This window comes from Leptosomus discolor, chromosome 7 (assembly GCF_034619465.1).
Source record: "Leptosomus discolor isolate bLepDis1 chromosome 7, bLepDis1.hap2, whole genome shotgun sequence".
NCBI lineage: Eukaryota > Metazoa > Chordata > Aves > Leptosomiformes > Leptosomidae > Leptosomus > Leptosomus discolor.
Genome location: NC_141397.1, coordinates 28,839,669 through 28,861,408, shown reverse-complemented (window position 1 = coordinate 28,861,408; position 21,740 = coordinate 28,839,669). Strand labels below are relative to the sequence as shown.

Here is a 21,740-nt window from a genome sequence, read left to right as displayed (position 1 = left end):
CAAGCGAACTCATTCAAGTCAAAACAACTGTGATTTCATGCGATTTGGGTAAGTACGCCAACACACTACCTTAGGAGATGTAAATAAAGGGGGTTAATACAATGCATAATTGATATTCAGTAGTTAATGTTTCTTCCAATTACTGTATTAATGCAGAAAAAAGCACAAGATTTTAAAAGAAATCAAAATGAAAAAAAAATAAAAGCTTTACAAAATTATATTAGTAACAAATTTACTATATAATTACTACAGTCAGATTCTGAACATTTTAAAGTTATTTTGGCCCTAAGAGATGATCATGCTCAGTTTCCTCATACATATTTCAGATTTTCTCCTCTATTATAGGAACAAAGCTTCTTAAGCAAATTGATCAATTATAAGTTCTATAGGTAGTTCTGCCCTACAATCACAGTGAAAACTATAAACGCAACTTATACAATTTGGGGGAGGACAACTAGCTAAGGCACCTTAATACCTTTCATCCTGTTGAAAGCTCAGAGAATGGTCATTTTGTCTCAAAGGGATATGCAAGAAGCAGCAGGACAGAAATACAATTAACTTAAAATTAAACATTAAAATGTTTCATGTGCCATAAGCTTTTCAAATTTTTACAGTACAGTTTTACAGTACAATTTTTACAAGTTAAGAATAACCTTTATTTTAAACTACCCGATTTGAATGCGACAACAGGGCTCTCAAACTAGGAATCCTTCCTTAAATGACTCGCTACAGTTTTCAACTCAAACTATTTCCAAGATTGTAAGCCAGTTATCTTTAAAGTTAAAAGCTCGGCCTCCAGATCATAGATGGATATCAAAGTCTAAAGCTGGCTTTAATAGTTTATGGTCAAGTTTTTTTCTACATTAACAACGGATCATCAACTTGTTTAATATTATTTTGTGACTATGCAAGAGGCCTAGTTAAAACTCTGCAAGAAAATATTTTAATTTCCCAAAGAGGAGAAGAAAAAAAAAAGGTTAATTTCATAATGACATTTTAGTCTTCCTTTCTATAGTGTCTACTTTGAGGTTTAAAACAAACATTTACGCTATGTAACTCTTCAACTCTTCAGACCACTGCCTATTTTAAATATACTTTGTGCCTGTGGTCTATATGGACAAATACCTGTTAACAACATTTGCAGCTTGCAAGAAGTTTGCTATTTATATAATATTCTTCTTCATTGCCAGTATAACACCCCAGCTAATAATATGCTTCTAATAATGCAAAACTTCAGCTTCTGATAGTTTTCTGTACATATCTGTAGGTAATTCACTTAGGGTGACAAGTCTCTTCCTGACATACAATTAGAAAATAGAAAGCCAGTGTTAAATGTTCAGCATATACAGGTCGAAGGATAAAGTAAGTACTACAGCACATACTGCAAACAGATAGCTGCTGCTGGTAGCTATCCAGCTTGATTTCTAAGAATTTAAGTTTGAAATATGCACTTAATCTAAGACAGAGCTTAGGCCTCCCCATCCAGGAAAGGAACGCACATTGGCTCAGAAACCTCCTGCAGCAGATGTGCCTCTTTTGAGTGCAAAAAGAAGGTGGCATTTAATTGGGTGGCATTAATTTCTAAGTGAGATTGCTCACAAATGCAATCCGAGTTCCACAGTCTGGAAACCCTTGCTCTCCAGCAAAAAAAGTGTTCAAATGTGCATTCCACCAAGAGGTAAGAGAAACCTATGTTGTTCTTTATAAGACATGAGAACTAATATACACAGAAATGTCAGCTAGGCGAAGAGGCAACAAAGTCAGCACAACTTTTGCAAATAAAATTCTAATGCCAGTTCTAGGATTTCTCAACAGAAGAGCTGAATAACTGTCACAGTAGCTTTAACTATTCGAAATTATGGTTAGTCACAGCATGTATTACTGAGATTGTCTTGATTCAAAACAGCCACACAATGAACACTTCCCCAAAAACATAAAAAGAAACTAGCATCTCCCATGTGCCTTTTTTAGAGGCACATGAAGTTTGTGAAAGGAACTGTCCAAAGAAACATTGCTGTAAATTAGTATAAATTGAACAGCAGCTTTCTCAGATTGTAACTCGAGTATCTCTACTCCTTCCTACTTAGTGGATTTAATGTAAAGAAATGAACAGTCAAATATTTTATTGTTATTAATTGAAAATGAGGAGCAAGGTGTAAAAGGATGCAATGATGCACAGGGTGTGTTTTTGTGGTTGGACTTCATTTTTTTTAAAACATATTTTACAATTAATTTTGGGGAGTCATAAAAGTGACTTAATCACCAGTGAAAAGACTAGCATTTACCATATTACTCAGAGAGGAAACAAATAAATGTAAGACTGCTAAGGAAAAAAAAAAAAGTAAAAACCCCAAACCCCAGAAGGTAACTGAAATAAAAACATTTACTATTAAAAAGATGTTTACCTAGATTGCAACTAACACAATTTCATTTTAAATAGATTCATGACTAAGCCAGCACATGGTGGAAACAAAAAACATTTCCTTTTAAGAAAAGCATCTCACTTTATAGTTTGTCTTCTGCTGCCATAAAGTACCCTGCATATCCACATCCGTATATAATTTATAGGCAATTGTTTTCAGTAACAGAACACTTGGAAATGACACAGCAAACCATTAGTAAATTACTACTTTTCCCAATCCTCTGTTAGTTCTCCGAATGGCACAAACATGCACAACAGGTGCTTTTAGCCTACCATCCATTTCTGGATATGAGCCCATTTTCTATCATATGAATGCTGAGAAAACTACAGAATGTAAAAACAAAAACAAATAAACCATTTACAATATAGATTAGGCACCACACAAGACTGGATTCCTAAATCAAAAATTTGGAAAAAAATATAATCCAAGTTAATCGCCATGTAATCTTCACTATAATATCAGATACCTACAGCAGTTAGAAAATGGAAAGTACGGAATAATGAGAACCACATAAAACCAAGGCAAAAACATGTTTTGTAAATTGCATTTTATATTACCACAAGTGAAAAAACCCACCAAATATCAGCATTTTCATGGATTTGAATGTAATAACAATAAATAATAAATTCTCAATCTTTTGCATGCTATGTCAAAACCTGAATCAAATCCAATAACCATGAAATAACCAGACTGATGAAAATCTAGCTCCTAGGGCTTTTTGCTCGTGACATGCAAGCTTTTTTTTTTAGGAGAAATTACTAGACTAACACACAACTGTATGCGTACATATTACCCCAATCATTTTTTTAAATAAAGATCCTGACAATAGGTATTTTTTGTGATACTTTCAGTATAATTCTTATGGGAAAAAATTGACAGAAAGCTGCATATCCAACATCACATATCCAAATTATTCATTTATTAAGTGTATTAGTTGTTTATCCTATACTTTAGGCAGTGTACATCTTGGATATGGTCGTGTTTATTATTTATATTGTGCTGCCAGTTATCCGTATTTACATAGACCTTTTGCACAGCAGTAACAAGCAAAGAAACTGCCACATGTGCTAATTTTTCTTATAAAACCATGAAACTCACCAGGTGACTCGGCCACAAATCTAGCAATTAAAATCCATGCAATATAAAATTTCTAACGTGAAGCTGAAAACTGTTCCTCTCTATTCAAAATTATTTATGCAAACCTGAGTTCTGGTCATCTGCATTATGTTGTCTCTTGTGCTTGTTTAAAAACCAAATAAGCGATAATAAAAAAGCCTCAGCCCTTTACATACCTAAAGATAAACATTAAGATTAATCTTTGTCCAATTTTAATCACTAGCATTGAATTTACTGCATTTGTAAGAGGTAAAACATCCAAACATCTGATGTTTCCTGTAAAGCTAGAATTTAAAATCACATTAAAAATGTGTTATTTTTCATTTGAAAGCAAGAGTGCTAATAGCCTATTTTGTACAGCAGATTTTTTTTCCACAATGAGTGTAACTATTAAGGAAGCTCAAAATGAGTTCAGATTAATGTTTTGTGAAGTGCTATTGACAGGTAGTTATCCTTTTAGATATATAGCCTAAGGGGAAAGAGAAGAGTATGGGGGGAGACAGCAGATAACAGTTGCCTGATGCTGAAAATACTAGCACACAACTGAATTACACCTAAAGACAAAATCTGATGCAAGTTCAGAAATAAGATACATTATGGATTTTAGTAAAGGTTTGCAGTAATTCCCTGATGATTTACACTACCTCTTTTTGCTGTCGTTCCAGCTCTCTCATACGTATATCTCTTGCTTCTGCTCGAGCTGCCCGTTTGGCTGCAAGCCTGGCTTCTGCCTACAAGCAAAGTGAAAATACTGAAAGTTAAAAACACATTATTTCATATAATGGTTTGAGTACTCCATCTCTTCACACAAAACACACAAAGATTATAATATCGCAATACACAAGTAGTAAAGAAATCTGGGTTCTCAAAATGAAATTTTAGAAAGGATATATACCTAAGTCTTTACAGTCAAAAGAACTACATGTTGATAAAGAGCCGAGTTCAAAAATATTACTATCACTAAGTCTAAAATTCATGTCTCGTGGACTTTAACAGGACTTTGTCTATGCATAGTATTTAAACAGGCACACATGCAGCTGCAGATTCTTTGGCCACAGAAAGAAATTAAAACAACAACAAAAGAATCAAAACAAAGATATTAAACCACTACCATTCATGTCATATTTAAAGGCTCTGCTATCATTTGGAATTATTTCAAAAAGCAAACATCACTTCGAAATTAGAAGAGAAGCTTCCCTCCATGTTGAGGAAGGAGAAGCACAACATTTGCCTCCATGGTGAAGACAGGCGTCTGCCTCCTTCCTTTGCTTGCAAGAATGAATTCACTAGAAAGCAGTAATATTTTGATTTTGATTTTCATACTGTAGGGAAGGCGATTCATTAATTAGCTCAGATTCCACATGAAAGCTTCAAAAGGATAAAATATGGGCTACACTACAACATGTAATTCACCTCTGAAAAAATATGAATGCTTTTCATTGAAAAATTAGAATTAGTCATCATGGGCTACAATACATATAACTTACTCCTCTCCCTGTCAAGGGATAGACAATGTTTACAGTCCTGCAGCTTCCAATGCAGGAGGGCCAGGCAAGGAAGGTTTTCCTTCTCCCACCAGAAGGCAGGGATGAGGGGTCCAGCTGCCCCTGCTGAGGTACCTGGCATCATTTCTGCCACAGGGCATTGGACAGAACACCAGGACATTGTGCCAGCTCCAGCAGAGCATCAGGATGAACCCAACAAAACATCTATTTACTGTCTCATGGACCCAAGGCAACACATCACTTGTGGACCAAATTATTTCTTATGCCTCCTCAGAAACATCTTTCTTCCACTTATTTCTGATGTGCCTACTCTTTCGCTATTTGCCTAGAAAGCAAAGACTATAAACAAGAAAATCTTAAGGTTTACCTGCCTTAAAGGTTTAGGATTCTTTATTTCTGATGTCACATTCTTTTTCCATTTATTATACAGCTCCATATATAGATTAGAAAAATCTCTGGAATACCTTATCTCCTACACAATATCCTTAATCACTATTAAAAATTTTGAAGTCAGCAGATCTCTTACTAACAAAAAAATTAAAAAACACCTATCTCCTGAAAATATTTGAATATGAAAAAAGAATTTTGAATTAATATTAAAGTGACTTAAATATTTTTAAGTGATCTCTTATTAGAATATCAATTCAAAAATCATCTAGCATCTACAAAGACAATCTCTGTACGAGGCTGGGGTTCTTTGAGGTTTTCTTTGTTTTCTTAAGAAAAGCTACATCAGACAAACATATACTGAACTTTGAATTGATTCAACATGACTAAGACCATGTTGTTACCTGTTTTTAAATTCATAATATAGACTTCGAACAGTTTAAAATATTGAACTCTTGGCCTTTTCTACCCTGGCAATTAAGTAACAGGACATTTTTAACAAAGTAAGAATAACTGCACTGCACCCAAAGTTTGAGTAATTACAGAGTGAATTTCAAATCCAAATGAATCTTCATTCTCTTCCATGAGAAAACACTTCTTAAGGCTTTCTAGGCTCCTGCTATACAATGAGAACAGAATCATGAGAACAGTTCCTGAAAAAAATACAGACAAGATACTACAAGAAGGAAATTAAGCAAACAGTGATGCAATTGCTGTCCACAAACTCTAGTTCTTCGTCATCTAGAGTTATTCAGCCCTGAAGAATGGAAGGGTTGCTGACGCAAGCACAGGAAAAAAGGATAAAAGGTAAATCCTGGTTGTCCCTTCAGACTGCTGCTTATCAGGTTTACGCTGGTGAAGTGACAAGTCAAACTCTTCTCGCTTTCTGGCATGACATTCATTTGTACCTGAGCTTGAACTGAAGTCAATGTAAGAACACAAAGGTGACTGAAACCCTTGGCTCCTGCATGTAAGGCTGGTCTTGGAGAAAGAGGTCTCAAGTAATCGTAAGATTGTGCCTGGTGACAACAGATTACTGCTGAATACCTAAAAATGAAATCGACAACTTGTCTGTAAATTACAAAGACAAGCGAAACAGTGATGCAGATGTCAGATGAAGATACTCTGTCCACGAAACTTTATAAGCAGAGAATCTCCACAACAAAACCACAAAGAAAACAGGTCTTAAGATCCAGTGTAGACTGTGCACACAACCTTGAGAATATGAACCTAATTTTTTATTTATGTAGTTATTTGTTAAACAAAAAGGATTCCCATATAAGAACGCAATCTTGACAGGAGCCCGAAGTCACAATAGACAAACCCTATCTGTTATTTGGAAAGGCAGAACTTTCCACAAGACAGAAGAAACTGTCTTCCACACCAGCTGGCTTATACTTTTTGTTGATCTGAGAAAGCTAACAGCTTCAGAATCAGTTACAACAGCTAGAGAAGGAACCAGAATGCGTATAAAGGAACTCTTCATATTTTCAGGAGATAGGTGTTTTTTAATTTTTTTGTTAGTAAGAGATCTGCTGACTTCAAATTAACCTTGCTTTTATCAGAAGACACTTGCCAATACTCCACTTTTATATAGTTGGGTGCCTTGATTCCTTTTCTCCTTGCGGGGAACACCTGGACAATATAGATACATCTGTTGCCACAGCTTTTGAAATAAACATGATAAACTGGCAATCATCTCTGTAGTACCAAGGTAAGACTTCCAAACTGATCAAGTCCAACTAATCTCGCCTAAGACACCGAATATGGAGAGTGCACTGCTTCCAGAAAAGGATGCATAAACCCCTGTCCCTGGATACGTATATCACCTTTATTCTTCAGTTTCAGTAAGCACAGGGAATCCAATACCAGGAAAGGTAACACAACAGAATATGAAGTAGGTCCCAAAGAAAGAGGTCTTGTAACTCAGAAGTTCCTGGAGTAAGGCAGTAATTCACTCCAACGTTGATGTTTTAGCACACTTGTGCCTTGTTCAGTGCAGAGGCATTGCTGAAGAGCTTGTCTCTTCAATGCAAACTCCCACAGCAAGGAAAAGAGATGAAAGAACTCTCTACATAAGAGTGCTTGTGCTACAAGAAGTGAAGGGGAGGAGACACAACCAACAGAGGAAAGAGTTTTCTGATGCAGAGGAAAGATGGAGAAAATGAAAGAAAGCTCACATGGAAGAAGTAGTTTGACCAAGCGCCTCAAATCCTGTAATAATGCCCTTGTCTTCCAATAAGTATTTTCATACAAGGTGACATATCAAACAGTGCAGAAAAATGACTACATAGAAATTAATTTATTCTATCAGTACCAAAGAATTCTTTACACAAAATTGCCTAGAAAGCAGATGTTTGTTGGTACCAAAACAAAGATACCACTTTTTATTTTGACACGTCCTATAGAGCAAGGAAATCTCAATTTTGTCAAATTAGACCAGTGAGAAAGAATAGGACTAGCGCTTTCTGAAATCTGAACTTCTGGAGAAAAAAATCCCAAAACTTCATATACTACACTAGAAGTCTCCGCTAGTAGTACAAACTCAAATAATTCCTAGCGCCATTTTGTGACTGCTCTGAATCCCAGAGCATTTCTATGCAGTTTGTCCATGCAGATCATCCTGAGTGCCAGCCTTCTGTTTCAGCATATTCTATTTACCATCTCTTGATACCTAGAACACCTTTTAGGAATGTTTTCCTCACAAGACATCCGACTTCTGGATTATGGGACTCAATTCAAGTCACATCTGCTAAAAAAGGTAATTTCAGAAGAGAAAGCTATGGAACAAAACATCCTTTGACAATAAAAAGATAAGCAAGCCACATTGCTGAGATAACAGCCTCAGAATGGCAAAGTACATCTACTCTATATCCATGTGCTACGAACTGGCATGCCCTGTGTCAGCATGGTAACTGAAAACTTTTCCCCGGCCCCAAATAAGGCATACGTATGGCACAGTAAAATCAGATGTCATTTAAAGACAGACCTTAGTTTAGTTAACTGGCTTCTGCTGTTACATCTTAAGAAACTCATTCTGTTCCTTTACAGTTTTCTTTAGAATAAGCTGGCTAGCACTATGAATTAGAGCCACCAATTCAATGACAACAGCTGCTGTCTGACATGGGATCTGAAGGCCAACTTCTTCAATACAGACCAAGGGATTAACAACCTGACAGTATTACATATTGTGTTAATACAATATTTATGATGACATACAGCTCCTCACACTATTTTAAAATTAGATAACAATTTTAAATTAAGACTCTTAAAGTGAAACCAGGATATGGCAACACAAGAGAAGAAATGGTACTGTATACAGCCTCAGAAACATGTATGTAAAGGTAACAAACCATTTTATTCTGAAACATGTTGAATTCTCTTCTCCCTAACAAGCCATGAAAAGTGACCCTTGAAATACAGAAAAATGCCAGAATATTTAGAAAGATAAAAAATAATTCTAATAAGAAAATCAGAACATTTAGAACAATTTAATTCAAATAGGTTTTAAGAATTAAGACATAAACCACTTAAAGACAATATGAAATGCCTACCCCTTAAATGACACGCTGATCAGCATAAAAATTTTAGTTATCTTCAGCAAATTTAGATTAATATCAGAATACTCAATAAGTTTTATGAGCTTTTCAGCAAGTTGTTTTCCAGTTCATTTCTGACACAAGAGGAAGACAGAGGTAATATCTGTTAATCCCTGGAATAGACATATTCAACTCAGTTACCTCTGTGAGACAACACCTCTAGCTGTAAGACCTAGTATTAGTTTAATTTAGCATTAATAGGGGGAAAAAACCCTCAAACCTTTTTTGTTTAATTTACACTCATGCTCAAATTTTAATTGAGGGGGCTAGCAATCACAGAATCATCTAGGTTGGAAGAGACCTTTAAGATCATTGAGCTCGACCATTAACCTAACACTGCCCAAGTCCACCACTACACCACGTCCCTATGTGCTACATTTACACACTGTCTTTTAAACACCTCCAGGGATGGTGACTCAACCACTTCCCTGGGCAGCCTGTTCCAACGCTTGACAACCCTTTCGGCAGAGAAATTTTTCCTAATGTCCAATCTAAACCTCCCCTAGCACAATTTGAGGCCATTTCCTCTTGTCCTGTCACTTGTTACTTGGGAGAAGAGACTGACCACCACCTCACCACAGTCAGGCAGTTGTAGAGAGCGACAAGGTCTCCCCTCAGCCTCCTCTTCTCCAGACTAAACAATCCCAGTTCCCTCAGCTGCTCCTTGTAAGACTTGTGCTCTAGACCCTTCACCAGCTTCGTTGCCCTGCTTTGGACATGCTCTGGCATCTCAATGTCTGTCTCGTAGTGAAGGGCCCAAAACTGCACACAGCAATCGAGGTGCGGCCTCACCAGTGATGAGTAAGAGACACAAGAGAACAAAGCCCCACAGTAATTTTAAGTAAGAGAATACCTATTACACCTTGCTATTGAGATCTTTTTTTCTAGGCTAAGTTGCAAGCTGATGTTACCGTACTAGAACCATGCAGAGTACTCAAAGAAATGTAAAGCCAGATTCCTTCTCCTTCGTTAACTGCTTTCCCCAAAAATAGGAGACAGAACTTGACGAGTGAAACCGTACATGAACCAAAGCCCCACACAAAACGTATCTGGTAGGGTTAGATCTTCCCTTAGATTTGCTGTGGACAAAGCTTTCTGGAAAGTTCCCCAACTAAATGAAAATTATTTTTCTGCTGACAGAGCATTTCCTTTGCATGCAGTCTATGATGGCTACATGTGAAAGTGCATATAGAAGCTGTCTTTTGAAAGACTTATGACCTACCTATTTTGTCTTACATAAACATACATGTTGCACACACATATATAAACAACAGTTTACATTACAAGGCCAATTATAATCTGCATTTTGCACTCATTTATGTCAAATAGGGTGAGCAGCTTTGTAGATAATGTAGCTCCAAGCTTCTGTATCCACTTGTACACAAACAGTACTAAGGCTTTTCTTTTCAAGTCACAGTGTTTATTCCCAGAAAAACTCAAGTCTAAACAGACATCTGTAAGACTCTAAATTCCATCTGCCTCCTTCCTATATCCAGCGGGACAAAACTCGCCCTTTGTATCAACTTCTTGTTAATTGCATTTTTGTCTGGTTACTTCCAGTTCTCTCTTTTTCAGGTGGTGGCTCTCAAGCAAGTCCTGGTATAGTGTACATATTAGGCTTAATTTGACAGAAACGTGATTTTTCACATTTGAAACAGAATATATTACAAATAGCTTTTAATGATGACTATTACTCATTCAACACTTACCCACTACACCTACTATCTTAAGAATACTACACACTGCAATGGAATAAATGGGGAATTTTTTTTTAGGTTTAGACCCGACATAGAAACTGCATTTCTCATTTCTCTTTAACTAAGCATATAACTATCCATAGAAGTATCTGCTAAGCTAAAGTGTGATCCCGCAAAGTTACGCTAATCATAAAATTAATGTATCATTGTTTCTGATACTGACGACGTTTCAGTAAATGTGATTTTTTTTTTTTTTTAATCAAAAATACTCCTAGTTTGGATTAATTGTTACATTTTTGGCCAATTATGTTTTTTAATGCATAGCTTAAATTAACTTTTTCTGGATAATGAGTTTGCTTTCATCCCCATTTCTGAAATTAAGACAGTTTGAAATTAACAAACCTCTCTGGCAATGTTACTCAGAGCTTCATCTTCGGCAGAAAACCTGTCTTTCACTGGCGTTCTCTTCCGTCCTGATCCAGGAGTTCCCATTTTTATTCTCTGGTTCTGTATTTGCAAAAACAGACAAGAAAAAGCTCAGTTTTTCAGATCTGGAATTAAAAACAAAAACAAACAAAAACTTGTCCACACCCTCAAGTGTAAAAAATTTTCTGATTCTTCAGCTATATAATACTCAAGAAACCTACGTGCCATTGGCACAAGTTTATCAGCAGCTATAAGTCTTTCTGGGAAAACTTTATCGCAAAATCTTGTGGCAGCTTTATAGAAGACCACTGGATCCTACAAGGTGCACACAGCACATTTTTCTACTAAACAGAACCCCTCAGTTTACCTACAGCTTCAAAGTTATGCACAACTGTTAACTGCTCCTAGTTCAATGATGACAGCTATGTACCCTGACACTTTTCACAAGTTCTAAAAATTAGTGTCCATTTAATTTTATGAAGAAAACCTATAGGCAACAACAGAATTAAACTTACATGATTAGAGCTCTCTCCAAAACAGAAAAGATCAATTCAGCAAACTTTTCAAAGCAACCAAGCAAGTAGATGAGGCTTATTTACATTTTAATGCTGCTGTTCTCATTCAGCTGCAACTGAATGAGAACTGCAGTCTTCTACTAAGGTCGAAGTTTTACTATAATAGAAATAGAGACATTTCTAGACAAACTTTCTTTTGCCTAATAAGACTCCTAATTTGGGAAATGAAGAGAGAAACATAATAGCATCATATACCCAGAATAATACACAAAACACCCTCTTAGTCTTCTTCCAGAAGCCTCTATTATCAATTGCAAGAATACAAAAATCACCACCAAACCAAAACATAGCACATACAGCCACAACAAAACATCAGTCAAAAAAATAACCTAAATGAGTTCTTTCAAATACCCTAAAGAAACTCTACTTCCAGACATCCAGGTCCTTCCAAATGCTAGATCAGAATTTGGTGGTAGTCCAGCTATTTGATATAAATGAAATAAGTGTCCCACACAGGGTTTGGGAAAACACCTTATTTAGAACAAAATTTTCATCATGCAAATAGAAAAGGTCTAGAAGGGAACCAGTACTGGCTACCCTTTTGAAACTGAACTGGTGCAAGAATTATCTCTCTTCTCTCCATAATTTTATATCACTAGTCCTCTTTTCCTTGCAGGCAGGAAGTCTTTTATTCTGCTCCAAATTCTGTATGTATTTTACTATTCTTTAGGTGCTCAGACAAGGGATGTAGAATATTTGCTGATGAGAGAAAAGACAACAAAGACTTGAAACTAGATGTCCCCCTTCTTCAAAGCTCCCGCATAGGACAGATACCACAATTATGCAACTACCTTATTCATTTCCAGTTGTTATTCTGAGACCAAAACTAAACATACACAATACTGCAGATCCACAACTCCTCCATTTGCAAAAACCTTAAAGGAGAGCTTGCAGTGTTTGCAGATGAGTAGTAGAGGAGTAAAACCACAGTATCTGAAGGGACCAGAGAAGAGGCAGTTCTATCACCCAGTAATGAACATGCTCTTGACGGAGAAAAGTGGACATAAGTACCCCCCGGATTCCATCCATTCCTCCATAGCCAGCTTGTTCATTTTGCAGTGCACAGTATTTGGATAAAACACAGGCATTTGGACTAACACACAGGACTACCTGCCAGGGAGTGCTTTTACCATCTGCTGTGGCTCACGGTTCAATCTATTTGCTAGTCCCCCACAACACGATGTTGTTGCAGTTTGTTTTGGCTTTAATTCTGGAGTTAGGTAGCAGCACACTTCCAGGAAGAAACACAAGATTCCAGCCTCACACTTATCAGGGGTTGGGATGAGTCCTGGAAGTAGGACCGCAGAGCTCAAATTCAGGGTGAAGGGAGGCTCTGAGATAAGGCCTGGGACAAGTATCGCCATTGTTAATCCATTTGGTAAGAGTCTGTCTTCTTAGTCTTAAAAAGCAAGCAAACTTATGTCTTGTACTCAGACTAACTTAGATACGTACATGCAGAAAGCAGTTTGAAGATCTCCGTGATAAAGGTTTAAGCTCAGAGCTACAGGTTGCTGCCCACATTCAGAAGAAATGTCTCCAAGAATCTGCACCTTTTTTCAGTAATTCTTATTGGCTGACTTCAAATAAGAAAAGCAGCTAGGGCCCAAAGCAGAAGTTGCACCAACACAAAATAATAACCCCTACTACAGAAGGTTTTCACAAGGTTATACATTAGCAAAAAAAAAAAAAAATCAAGAAATTATGTTATTACAATAGATCAGTTTATGGAACCAACAGAACTCAAACCTATCTACTAAAAAAGTCACTAAGCATGAAACAAAATTATTTTATTTTGTATGTTAAGGGTTATATTTCTTAACTAAATATTTACCACATAAGTAAAAACTGCAGAATAACTGCACATACCGTGGACTTGAATTGCATTTGTGGACGTCCTTTAAAAAAGCATATCACTTCTAATAGACAATGAACTTTCGTTTGCTAATTCAGTGAGACTCTCTTAGCTGGCAGATAGACTTGGGGAATTAAATGTAACAGGTTATATAGCTATTTTTAGTCTATGTTCAGACTTACAATAAGCACTAATGTATGTCCAGAGAGAGTAGTGAATTTAAAAAAAAAAAAAAAAAAAAGATGCTGATACTTTAAATAAGCAATGAGCACTTCATCTTAGTCTCGCTGCAGAATAATTGTGCCAAAGTCACTGTGGAGGAAGGCAAGTGTGGCATCCCTGCCAGCCATCTGCCAGGCTTCTCACCTAGGATGAGCGCAGAACTCCTGAGCCCAAATCCAAAAAAAGGAGGCAGTGACAGATTACCTAGAAGATATACAGAGATGTTGCCTTTGCCTACAAGGACAAGTTAGGAAAGCCAAAGCTGAAGTAAAACTAGGAAAGGCTGAAAAGGACAAAGAGAAAGGCTACAGTAAGAACATTGGGAACAAAAGAAAGACTAAAAAAACTGTAGGGTCATTGCTTAGTGACAAACCACTATGTAGCGGCAGGGCACCTGCAAGGCCCATCCTTGGCAAAACGCTCTGGCTAACAGCAAATGCGAAGATAGGAATTTTTGTGTGCGTTAATCAAATATGCCAAATTGTCTGACAGGATATTGGCCCATTTGTCATGTTGGGGAGCAAGAGGATCTATTGTTAGATTAAACAGTAATTAGGGAATTAGAAAAAAATGTTTGAAATAAAGGAGTCCTCTTAAGAAGTAGTAAAAAAAAAAATACAGTAGTTTGTACCAGCAGAAAATATATTGGAGAGGAAACAGCATCAGTCAAGACCGGGTTTGACACTGCCAGAAGTCACCTCACTGACTGAATCATGCTATCTGTCCAGGCCTGACAGCACAGCATCCCTCCTGCAGGATGCGAGGTCCTGCACTCCAGCTAGCAGGTGGTCAGTACAGGGCGCAGCCAGGGAGAACCACCCACGATTTAGGTGCCAGAATGCGAGCTTGTGAGGAGCACGCTCACTGGCACATGCGTTAGGGCATTGCAGGAAACAATATAGGTACGTGCAAATCTATAGTGTCAACATCTCCAACATGAATCATGTGCAAATAGGGGACCCTGGAGTGGAAGAACACAGGGTAGTTCAACATTGGCCTAGAGATGCTGTGAAATGTCCAGCCCTGAAGATATTCAAAATTTGTCTGGACAAGGCTCTGAAAAACCGGCTCTAACTGACCACACTTTGGGCAAGGAGCGACCTCCAGGGGTTCCTTCCAAAATAAGAGATTATATGATTCTATAGTTATCACTGCTGCCAGCTTTGAAACTAAACCTCAATATAAGCTTTCTTTTATATGATGTTTTAATATTCCTTCAAGGGTCTTGTCACAATTTCTTCCATTCCACGTAACTTTTAACTGACCTGATGTATGTCAGAGTATTTCATGTCTTGTTATACACTTCAGGACTAAAGAGATCTAATCCTACTGCTAATAGGCTAATTAGTCTAATACTAAATGTATCATGCTGTTACTTCTCACAAAAATACAAGTTGCCAAATATTTCACATCCATGCAGAAGTATTTCTTACGTGCTTTACTTCCATAATTTGCTAATTATGAGAAAAGTTATTTTGCTGCACATTATAAAGAATTGAATATATGCTGTAACATTAGAATTTTCACAGAAAATAACTAAAGAAAAACCCCAAACCAACACAACCACACAGAGAACAGTTCGTTACACTGGCCTTCCTAAACCATAATAAATAAAAGGCAAGAATGTTATAATCTGCTGCATTTACCGTTCAGAGTCACATCTATTTCATGTTTATTTCTTACTGTAGACTGGGTTACACATTGTATTACACAACTGACAAGTGACATCCTGTTGTATTTCACTACAAAAAAACCTTAAGTGTCTGAAGTCCCCAAACAAACCAGAAGACCTATGATGAAATTCCTCAAGTTCCCTCTCATTCGCCTTCACTTCAGGCATATATAAATTTTATCTCTTCCCCAAGTCTTTGTTGTCTACTCTTCTTCCTATTACCTTCTGACTAAAGGCTCTCTTTGCTACTTATTTCATTTCCTAGAAAAAAAAAGTGTGACCTGTCTTACATAAAACAGAACCTACACTACAATTTAAGGCACTACCACTCACCACCTTCAATGGCACCACCTGTTCTGATGCCTGGGTCTATGCCAGTGTATTTGGCATCACATATATGCAAGGCATTCAGATACTACAGTGTGAACAGGCTATAAATAAACAGACTGAAACTCTCCTCTTTCAAGTAAGACCATAACATAATTAAAATTCACCTGTGTAGAAACAGTCTTTGTAGATTTGACCCAACAGCTCAGAATAGAGCAGCCCTGCTCTAGAACCACTGGCTGTTAGAGTCAGCCTCAGTTTCCGAATTAATACTAGAATATAAGCAAGCAGCCCCAGCATTTCAAGTCCAAAGCCACACACACAGTAGTTTATCTTTTGAAGAAGTAAAATCTTTTAATCCTCAGAAGGAGTTGCACTTTTTGTCCATAATACCCAGGCAAAGTTTCTTGCTGTTTCAGTCGTCCACTTGCAAAGCTAGCGGTTTTATCCGCTACAGACGTTTGAACATCTGAATCGAGTGGACCATAAAAGAGGTTCTACAGAATACTGCAATAGCGCCAACTGCCCCTGCTGCTGGAAATTGCTATCTTTGACATGTGATAAGACAGATAAACACTACCGGGAAGCTGATCATTATAAAAATATCATCTGAATGTAATTTCACAATACTAGAGTACATAAATACTTACAGAATTTCATCTGTCTCTTAAATAACAAGACATTGCACTAAGCATTTTCTCAACTAAACCCAAAGATCTTATAAAATACTTCATAACAGTCTGTGTGATTAATTTCAGTTATAAGTTGATTCCATATAAATTAGTTGCTAAATTTTTTTCATTTCATGAGAAAGGCAATGAAGCCAGTGGGACAGCAGAACATTAACACAGAGGAAGACTGGAATTTCTTGAAATCACTCTGAAAACCTAAAAGAAAGAATTTGAGTGAAGGTTACTTGGATGAATAATGTTAGAAACATACAAATAAATAACGAGGATGAATATAGGAAGAGAAGAAAAAACATTCCTCACCAGCAAAGGAATTACAGGTTGCTGATAAAGCACAAACAGTGGTAGCTCACTTAGATTTTTAACAGTTCCACAAATGTTAAATACACTAAAAAATACACTTGTGAAATACACTAAACAGAGCCTAATACCTAACTAAAAAAAGAAGGATCTAAGAAGCAGGAGTGCTATGCAATAATGGAAGAGTTGAAATTAAAGCATCTAAATATACTTCATAAGTTAACTGAACAGTTGCTCTTTACTTCAACAAATGAATACTGCTAATGAGTGAAGGTATAGAAGCTCCATAACAGCAATTAAAGCAAATTTCTAAAAGTTTATGTGCTCAGAACAGTGGAAACCCCAACCCAATAATTTTAAAGAACTGTCTCATGAAACTGCAGCTCTAGCAACACAAAGCTACAAATAAGGCAGAGGTATTACTACCACAAAACAGCAGAAGTACCATTCATATTTGAGAAGGAGCAGAAAAAAAAAAAATCACAATCTTATTTGCTTAACCTTCAGTGCTTTGTCAAAGTAAACTCTAAAGGAGACACAAAAATAAACAGACAGAGAATAAAAAAATACATGGCTTTACTTGGGTTGAAATTATGCAAGACTAACATAAGACTTCCCCAGAAGAATGACCCTATATAAGGGTATGCTGGTTGGAATTAGTATGTTAGTCCGTGGGCTCAAAAGCACCTGAGGAAGAAAAGGAGCTGCAGATCACAGGGCGACCAGGACCCAACAAAGTGTGTGGGAAGCGAGAAAGGGAAATAAACGAGGTTTTAATGCAATAGTTTTAAAGACTCATTTAGAATTTTCATTCAGAATAACCTTATTCAGAAGAAGATCAACTGAAGACAGAGCTATTGCAACAAAGGGCAGTTAATACGAGTAAGAGAGTAACATTAAAGGAAATAAGCAAGGACTGAGAAAAGCATATAATTACTGTCTGCCAAAAGATTAGTGTTTACCACTACGATGGAGGCAAAGTTATTCCAGTTCATGAATAGTGTTTCCATTTTAAAAAACCCTGTTAATCTCTAATCACAGCCCACTTCAGAAACCATTCGCAGAAAGTTTCTGCTCTGAGCAGACAAGCTCGTGTCAGCTTCTTCAGGAAAAAGAGTTACTCTTTGTAGTAACAGTTGTAGTTGACAGTTAATCCAGTATAAGCTGACAACCGCACAATCTACCCCTTTAACACAGCATACTTGCAGTTTAGTCGCCATTTTAAAATCTGAGAACTACAACTTTTTATGAAGTCACAGTGTTTAGCAACAGAATGACAAAGTTGAAATCCCTCTGTTTGTTGGCGTTACGAAGCTATAGAAGAACAGAAAGTCACCAGTTAAGACAATCAAAAAGCCGTTGTGCAGTCTGCAAAAGTGTTGCCTGATGGAGCCATAAAGTGTCACCGTGCCTGGTTAGTGTGGGTAAACGTAAAGCAATGCAAGACAGTAACTGTACCAATGTGTCCTACAGCCCCGTAGAACTCCTGGGCACCTCCAGTCCCACCAAGCTATCTTTGGTGACTTCCTCAGTCTTTGCAAGTTACCAAACTTCCAAGACACCATCATGCAGTGATGCAACTTCAAGCAGTGGCACTTATTTTATGAAGTATGAGTTCTCTGCTGGTCAGTTACTAACTATCGTACTTGGCGATACCATTACTTCACAAAATAAAACATTATGTAGAAGATATCACCATCAGTGACAAGAAGCATCTGCAGAGCTCTTATTACAGTGACTCACCAGAGGATGTCTCAGGGCACAATGAAAAGCATGGGTAGTTTCAGAGAAGCAATGTAACACAGTTGCACTTTTCTAGAATCAGTGCTACCATAAATGCTGAAGATCCAGGAACAAGCTAAGAAATCAAACATGATTTTAAAATATGAGGAAGTGACAGTACTATAATGAGCATCATGAAAAATGACAGGAATGCATACTAAAAAACAAAGTCACAAGAATCTTCAATAAGTATTTTTTCTGAAATGGAGCAACCATCCTTCTTACACTGTCAGCTTTTTCAAAAATAGTATCCTTTCTGTCATTTTGTAAAAGAATGATTCATCACTCACTGAAAAAAAAAAAAAAAACAAAACACTGCTACTATATTGAGGCTCCATTTTTTTAATGAAACAAACAGAGAGCCCCATGGTAACAACCCACATTCAGTAACAAGCTGCAACTATTTAACATATTTTTCCATTACCAATTTAATACACTCCTACACTCTTCTCTACTACTGCTACAGTTACAGTAGGATGAAGCAAAGCTATTGAAGCAAGCAGGACAAATTCTCCTGTAGAGCTTTCTCCACCTGCTGTTTCTTTGACCAGCTGACATCGCTCCTGCTGACTAGCCTTCTGCTGTGGTAGCAGGCTGGTAGGCTTAGAAACACTTGTTCCCACCTGGCCCTTTGAGAGGTGCCCCTTCACCTCTTCCTTCGGAGCAGCTCTAACTCTGCATGCCTAATACAAAAAAAAAAAATTATGAACTTTATCATCTTCACAAGCAGACAGCACTATTTACATAAACTATTTTCAAGGACATATAATGCATAAACACAAACTGTTCATTACATACACTTACGTGTTACCTATTTCCAGATATTCAAGATAGTAATCCAAATTTATTTTCTCAAAAAGCATCTCTAATCATTTTTTGCAATACTACTGGACTGTTCTGACCTGTGCTGTACTTGGACAAGGTGATCTCCAGAGGCCCCTTCCAACCCCTACCATTCTGTAATAACTATCACCACTCATCTTCACATCAGGATCTTACAAACACAAACCACAACACGTATCAAATCTGTTATTGGTTTCTAATCCTCTGTTGGCATTATGTATCAGAAGTATTCAGTTATAGATGATAAAAATCTATGTTTTTTGGGTACATGACAACTTGTGCGCTATGTGAGAGTCTAGACCTTAACGTTTTCTACAGATCCCCACTACTTGGAGTCCAATTTAAATAGCACTTTCTAAAAGTTCACACGTTAAACTGCTATGCCACCTTCTGAGACAATGAGAGTCATTAAAAAAAAAAAAAAGCTCCTTTGAAGTCAGTTCACAAGAAGCACTCATGTTTAGGGCAGCAAGTTTACACCTGACACATTTCACACAACTGTCTTCTATTCACAGGTTCTCAGCTACAGCCAGGAATTCAGTTCAGGTGAGACTGACTTCACACCCTAAGCTAAACATCTCCAAACCCAAGTAACACAAAACAATGGAAAAAGCATGTCATGTACGTCAAACTACTTTGTACTGCTAGAGCACCTTTCAACTGTTCTTACATCATCACTAAGCAATTACACCAACCAAGGAAGCAGATGTCTATTAAGAAGGTAACTGTTTCAGGGACCCAACACATTTAATTACACCACTTTATGGTCAAGACACAACAAATATTTAAAAAAATCACTAGACAAGCATTGATTTAATCTTACGGGAAATTTGTAACAAAAAAACCCTCACACATCTTTTAAGATGTTTAATGCTAACATTGATACTTTAAAGGGATACAACTGATCCTAGACCTTCCTCATCTCAAGCCAAAAATGTCTTTAAGTCTCTCTAAAATGAGGGAGTCACCAAGCAGATCATACAAGCCCTACAAAATATCATCCTAACATTCAAACTAGAAATCACTTGCAACAGACGGAGTAGATCACAACCCAGAGCTGTTTTGAGGCTCCTTCCAAACTCAGGAATGTGCCCATCTCTTATCATCAACGGTCTCTTTGTAATTATATCAGCAGGGCATACTAAGAACAAATAAACGTTCTCTGAAATAAAAAAATAAAAATATTTAAAAAAAAAAAAAAAAGAAAAAAGCCCGACTAGGCATCAGAAAGCCCGACCGAACCCTACCGGGACTCTACCGAGGGGGCACGCCCTGCCGCTCTGGCAACTGTGAGGCTGCGGTAACATGCTTCGAGGAAGTGAGAGACAGAAAAGCACCGACATACACACTGCTGTGATTTCAAGACGTCTGCCTTCCTCTCTCTCTCCTCTTCCTCCCCCTCATTCCGCTGTCTCCGCGCAGTACGGAGGGGGGAGGCCTGCGGGCCGGGGGCGAGCGATCGCGCCCGCCGGAAGGGCTCGGGCGGTCCCGGCTTCCCCCGGCCCGCCCGCATCAGCTCTGACAGCGGCACAAAGGAGGGCCGCCGCCGTTATTATATCCCTTTCTGTTCACCTACCTGACGAGGGAGTCCCGCCGTTCCCTCCCCGTTCCTCTAAACCCGAAGAACCGGGTTCCCACCCCACTTCCCCGCCCCGTCCGGGTTTGCACGTACATGACACCCTTCCCCCTCCGCCCCCAACCCTCACCTTCTTCTTGCCCGGGCCCCACGGAGCCTTACCTGCGGGCCAGCCTGCTGCAGCACCGGAACGCCTTAGTAGGAAGAGCGGGGTGTTGTTTCACTCTCCCTTTCCCCGCTCCCACGGGTGCCGGGGCTCCGTGGGTCCCGGAATCGCCTCGGGCTCCTTCCTTCCCTCAGTCCCCACGCCCAGAGTCCGAGGAACAGAAGTCACCCCAGGGCGAGCGCGGGCGCCCAGCCGGCACGGACCGTCCAGGGGCCGCGGTAAGGCAGCTGCTACCTCACTTCACCCTTTCCCCCCGCTCCCGCCCCTTCCCCGTGAGGGGCCGCAGGAATCGGAGCTTCAGGCAAAGACGAGCCGCACCGCTCCAGGCCGCCCTCCTCTTCCCCGCCCCGCGCCCTTGCCTCCTCCCCTTCCAATACCAGGCGGTTACATCGAGCACCCGGCTAGAAAACAGCGGCTGATTTCGAACCGCCCGCAGGGCCCTGAGGAGGGAGGAGGGGGCCGGCGCAGAGCAGGGGGAGGCCGGCAGCCCTGGCGGGAGCGGCTCACGAACCGCGCTGCCGCCCAGACCGGCATGCGGACCCCCACCCCTCGCGCAGGCCGGCGAGGAGAACTGCGCAGGCGC

At 38.6% G+C, this 21,740-nt stretch overlaps 1 protein-coding gene across 3 annotated transcripts in view; it reads right to left on the bottom strand.

The window, feature by feature from the left end:
* The window catches only part of LRRFIP2 (LRR binding FLII interacting protein 2), a 55,458-nt gene extending 34,190 nt beyond the window's left edge, over positions 1 to 21,268 (bottom strand). For 2 of the 3 annotated variants that reach the window (XM_086468447.1, XM_086468448.1), the window contains exons 1-3: positions 21,154 to 21,268; positions 11,130 to 11,234; positions 4,184 to 4,270 (exon numbers count right to left, since the gene is read on the bottom strand). In XM_086468447.1, the coding sequence (XP_086324573.1) occupies positions 4,184 to 4,270; positions 11,130 to 11,219 (177 nt within the window). In that variant the 5' untranslated portion in view covers positions 11,220 to 11,234; positions 21,154 to 21,268. Of the gene's footprint in view, positions 1 to 2,695; positions 2,747 to 4,183; positions 4,271 to 11,129; positions 11,235 to 21,153 lie in introns of all 3 variants that reach the window. The other variant, XM_086468446.1, reaches the window with a different exon arrangement.
* Positions 21,269 to 21,740: the final 472 nt, after the last annotated feature.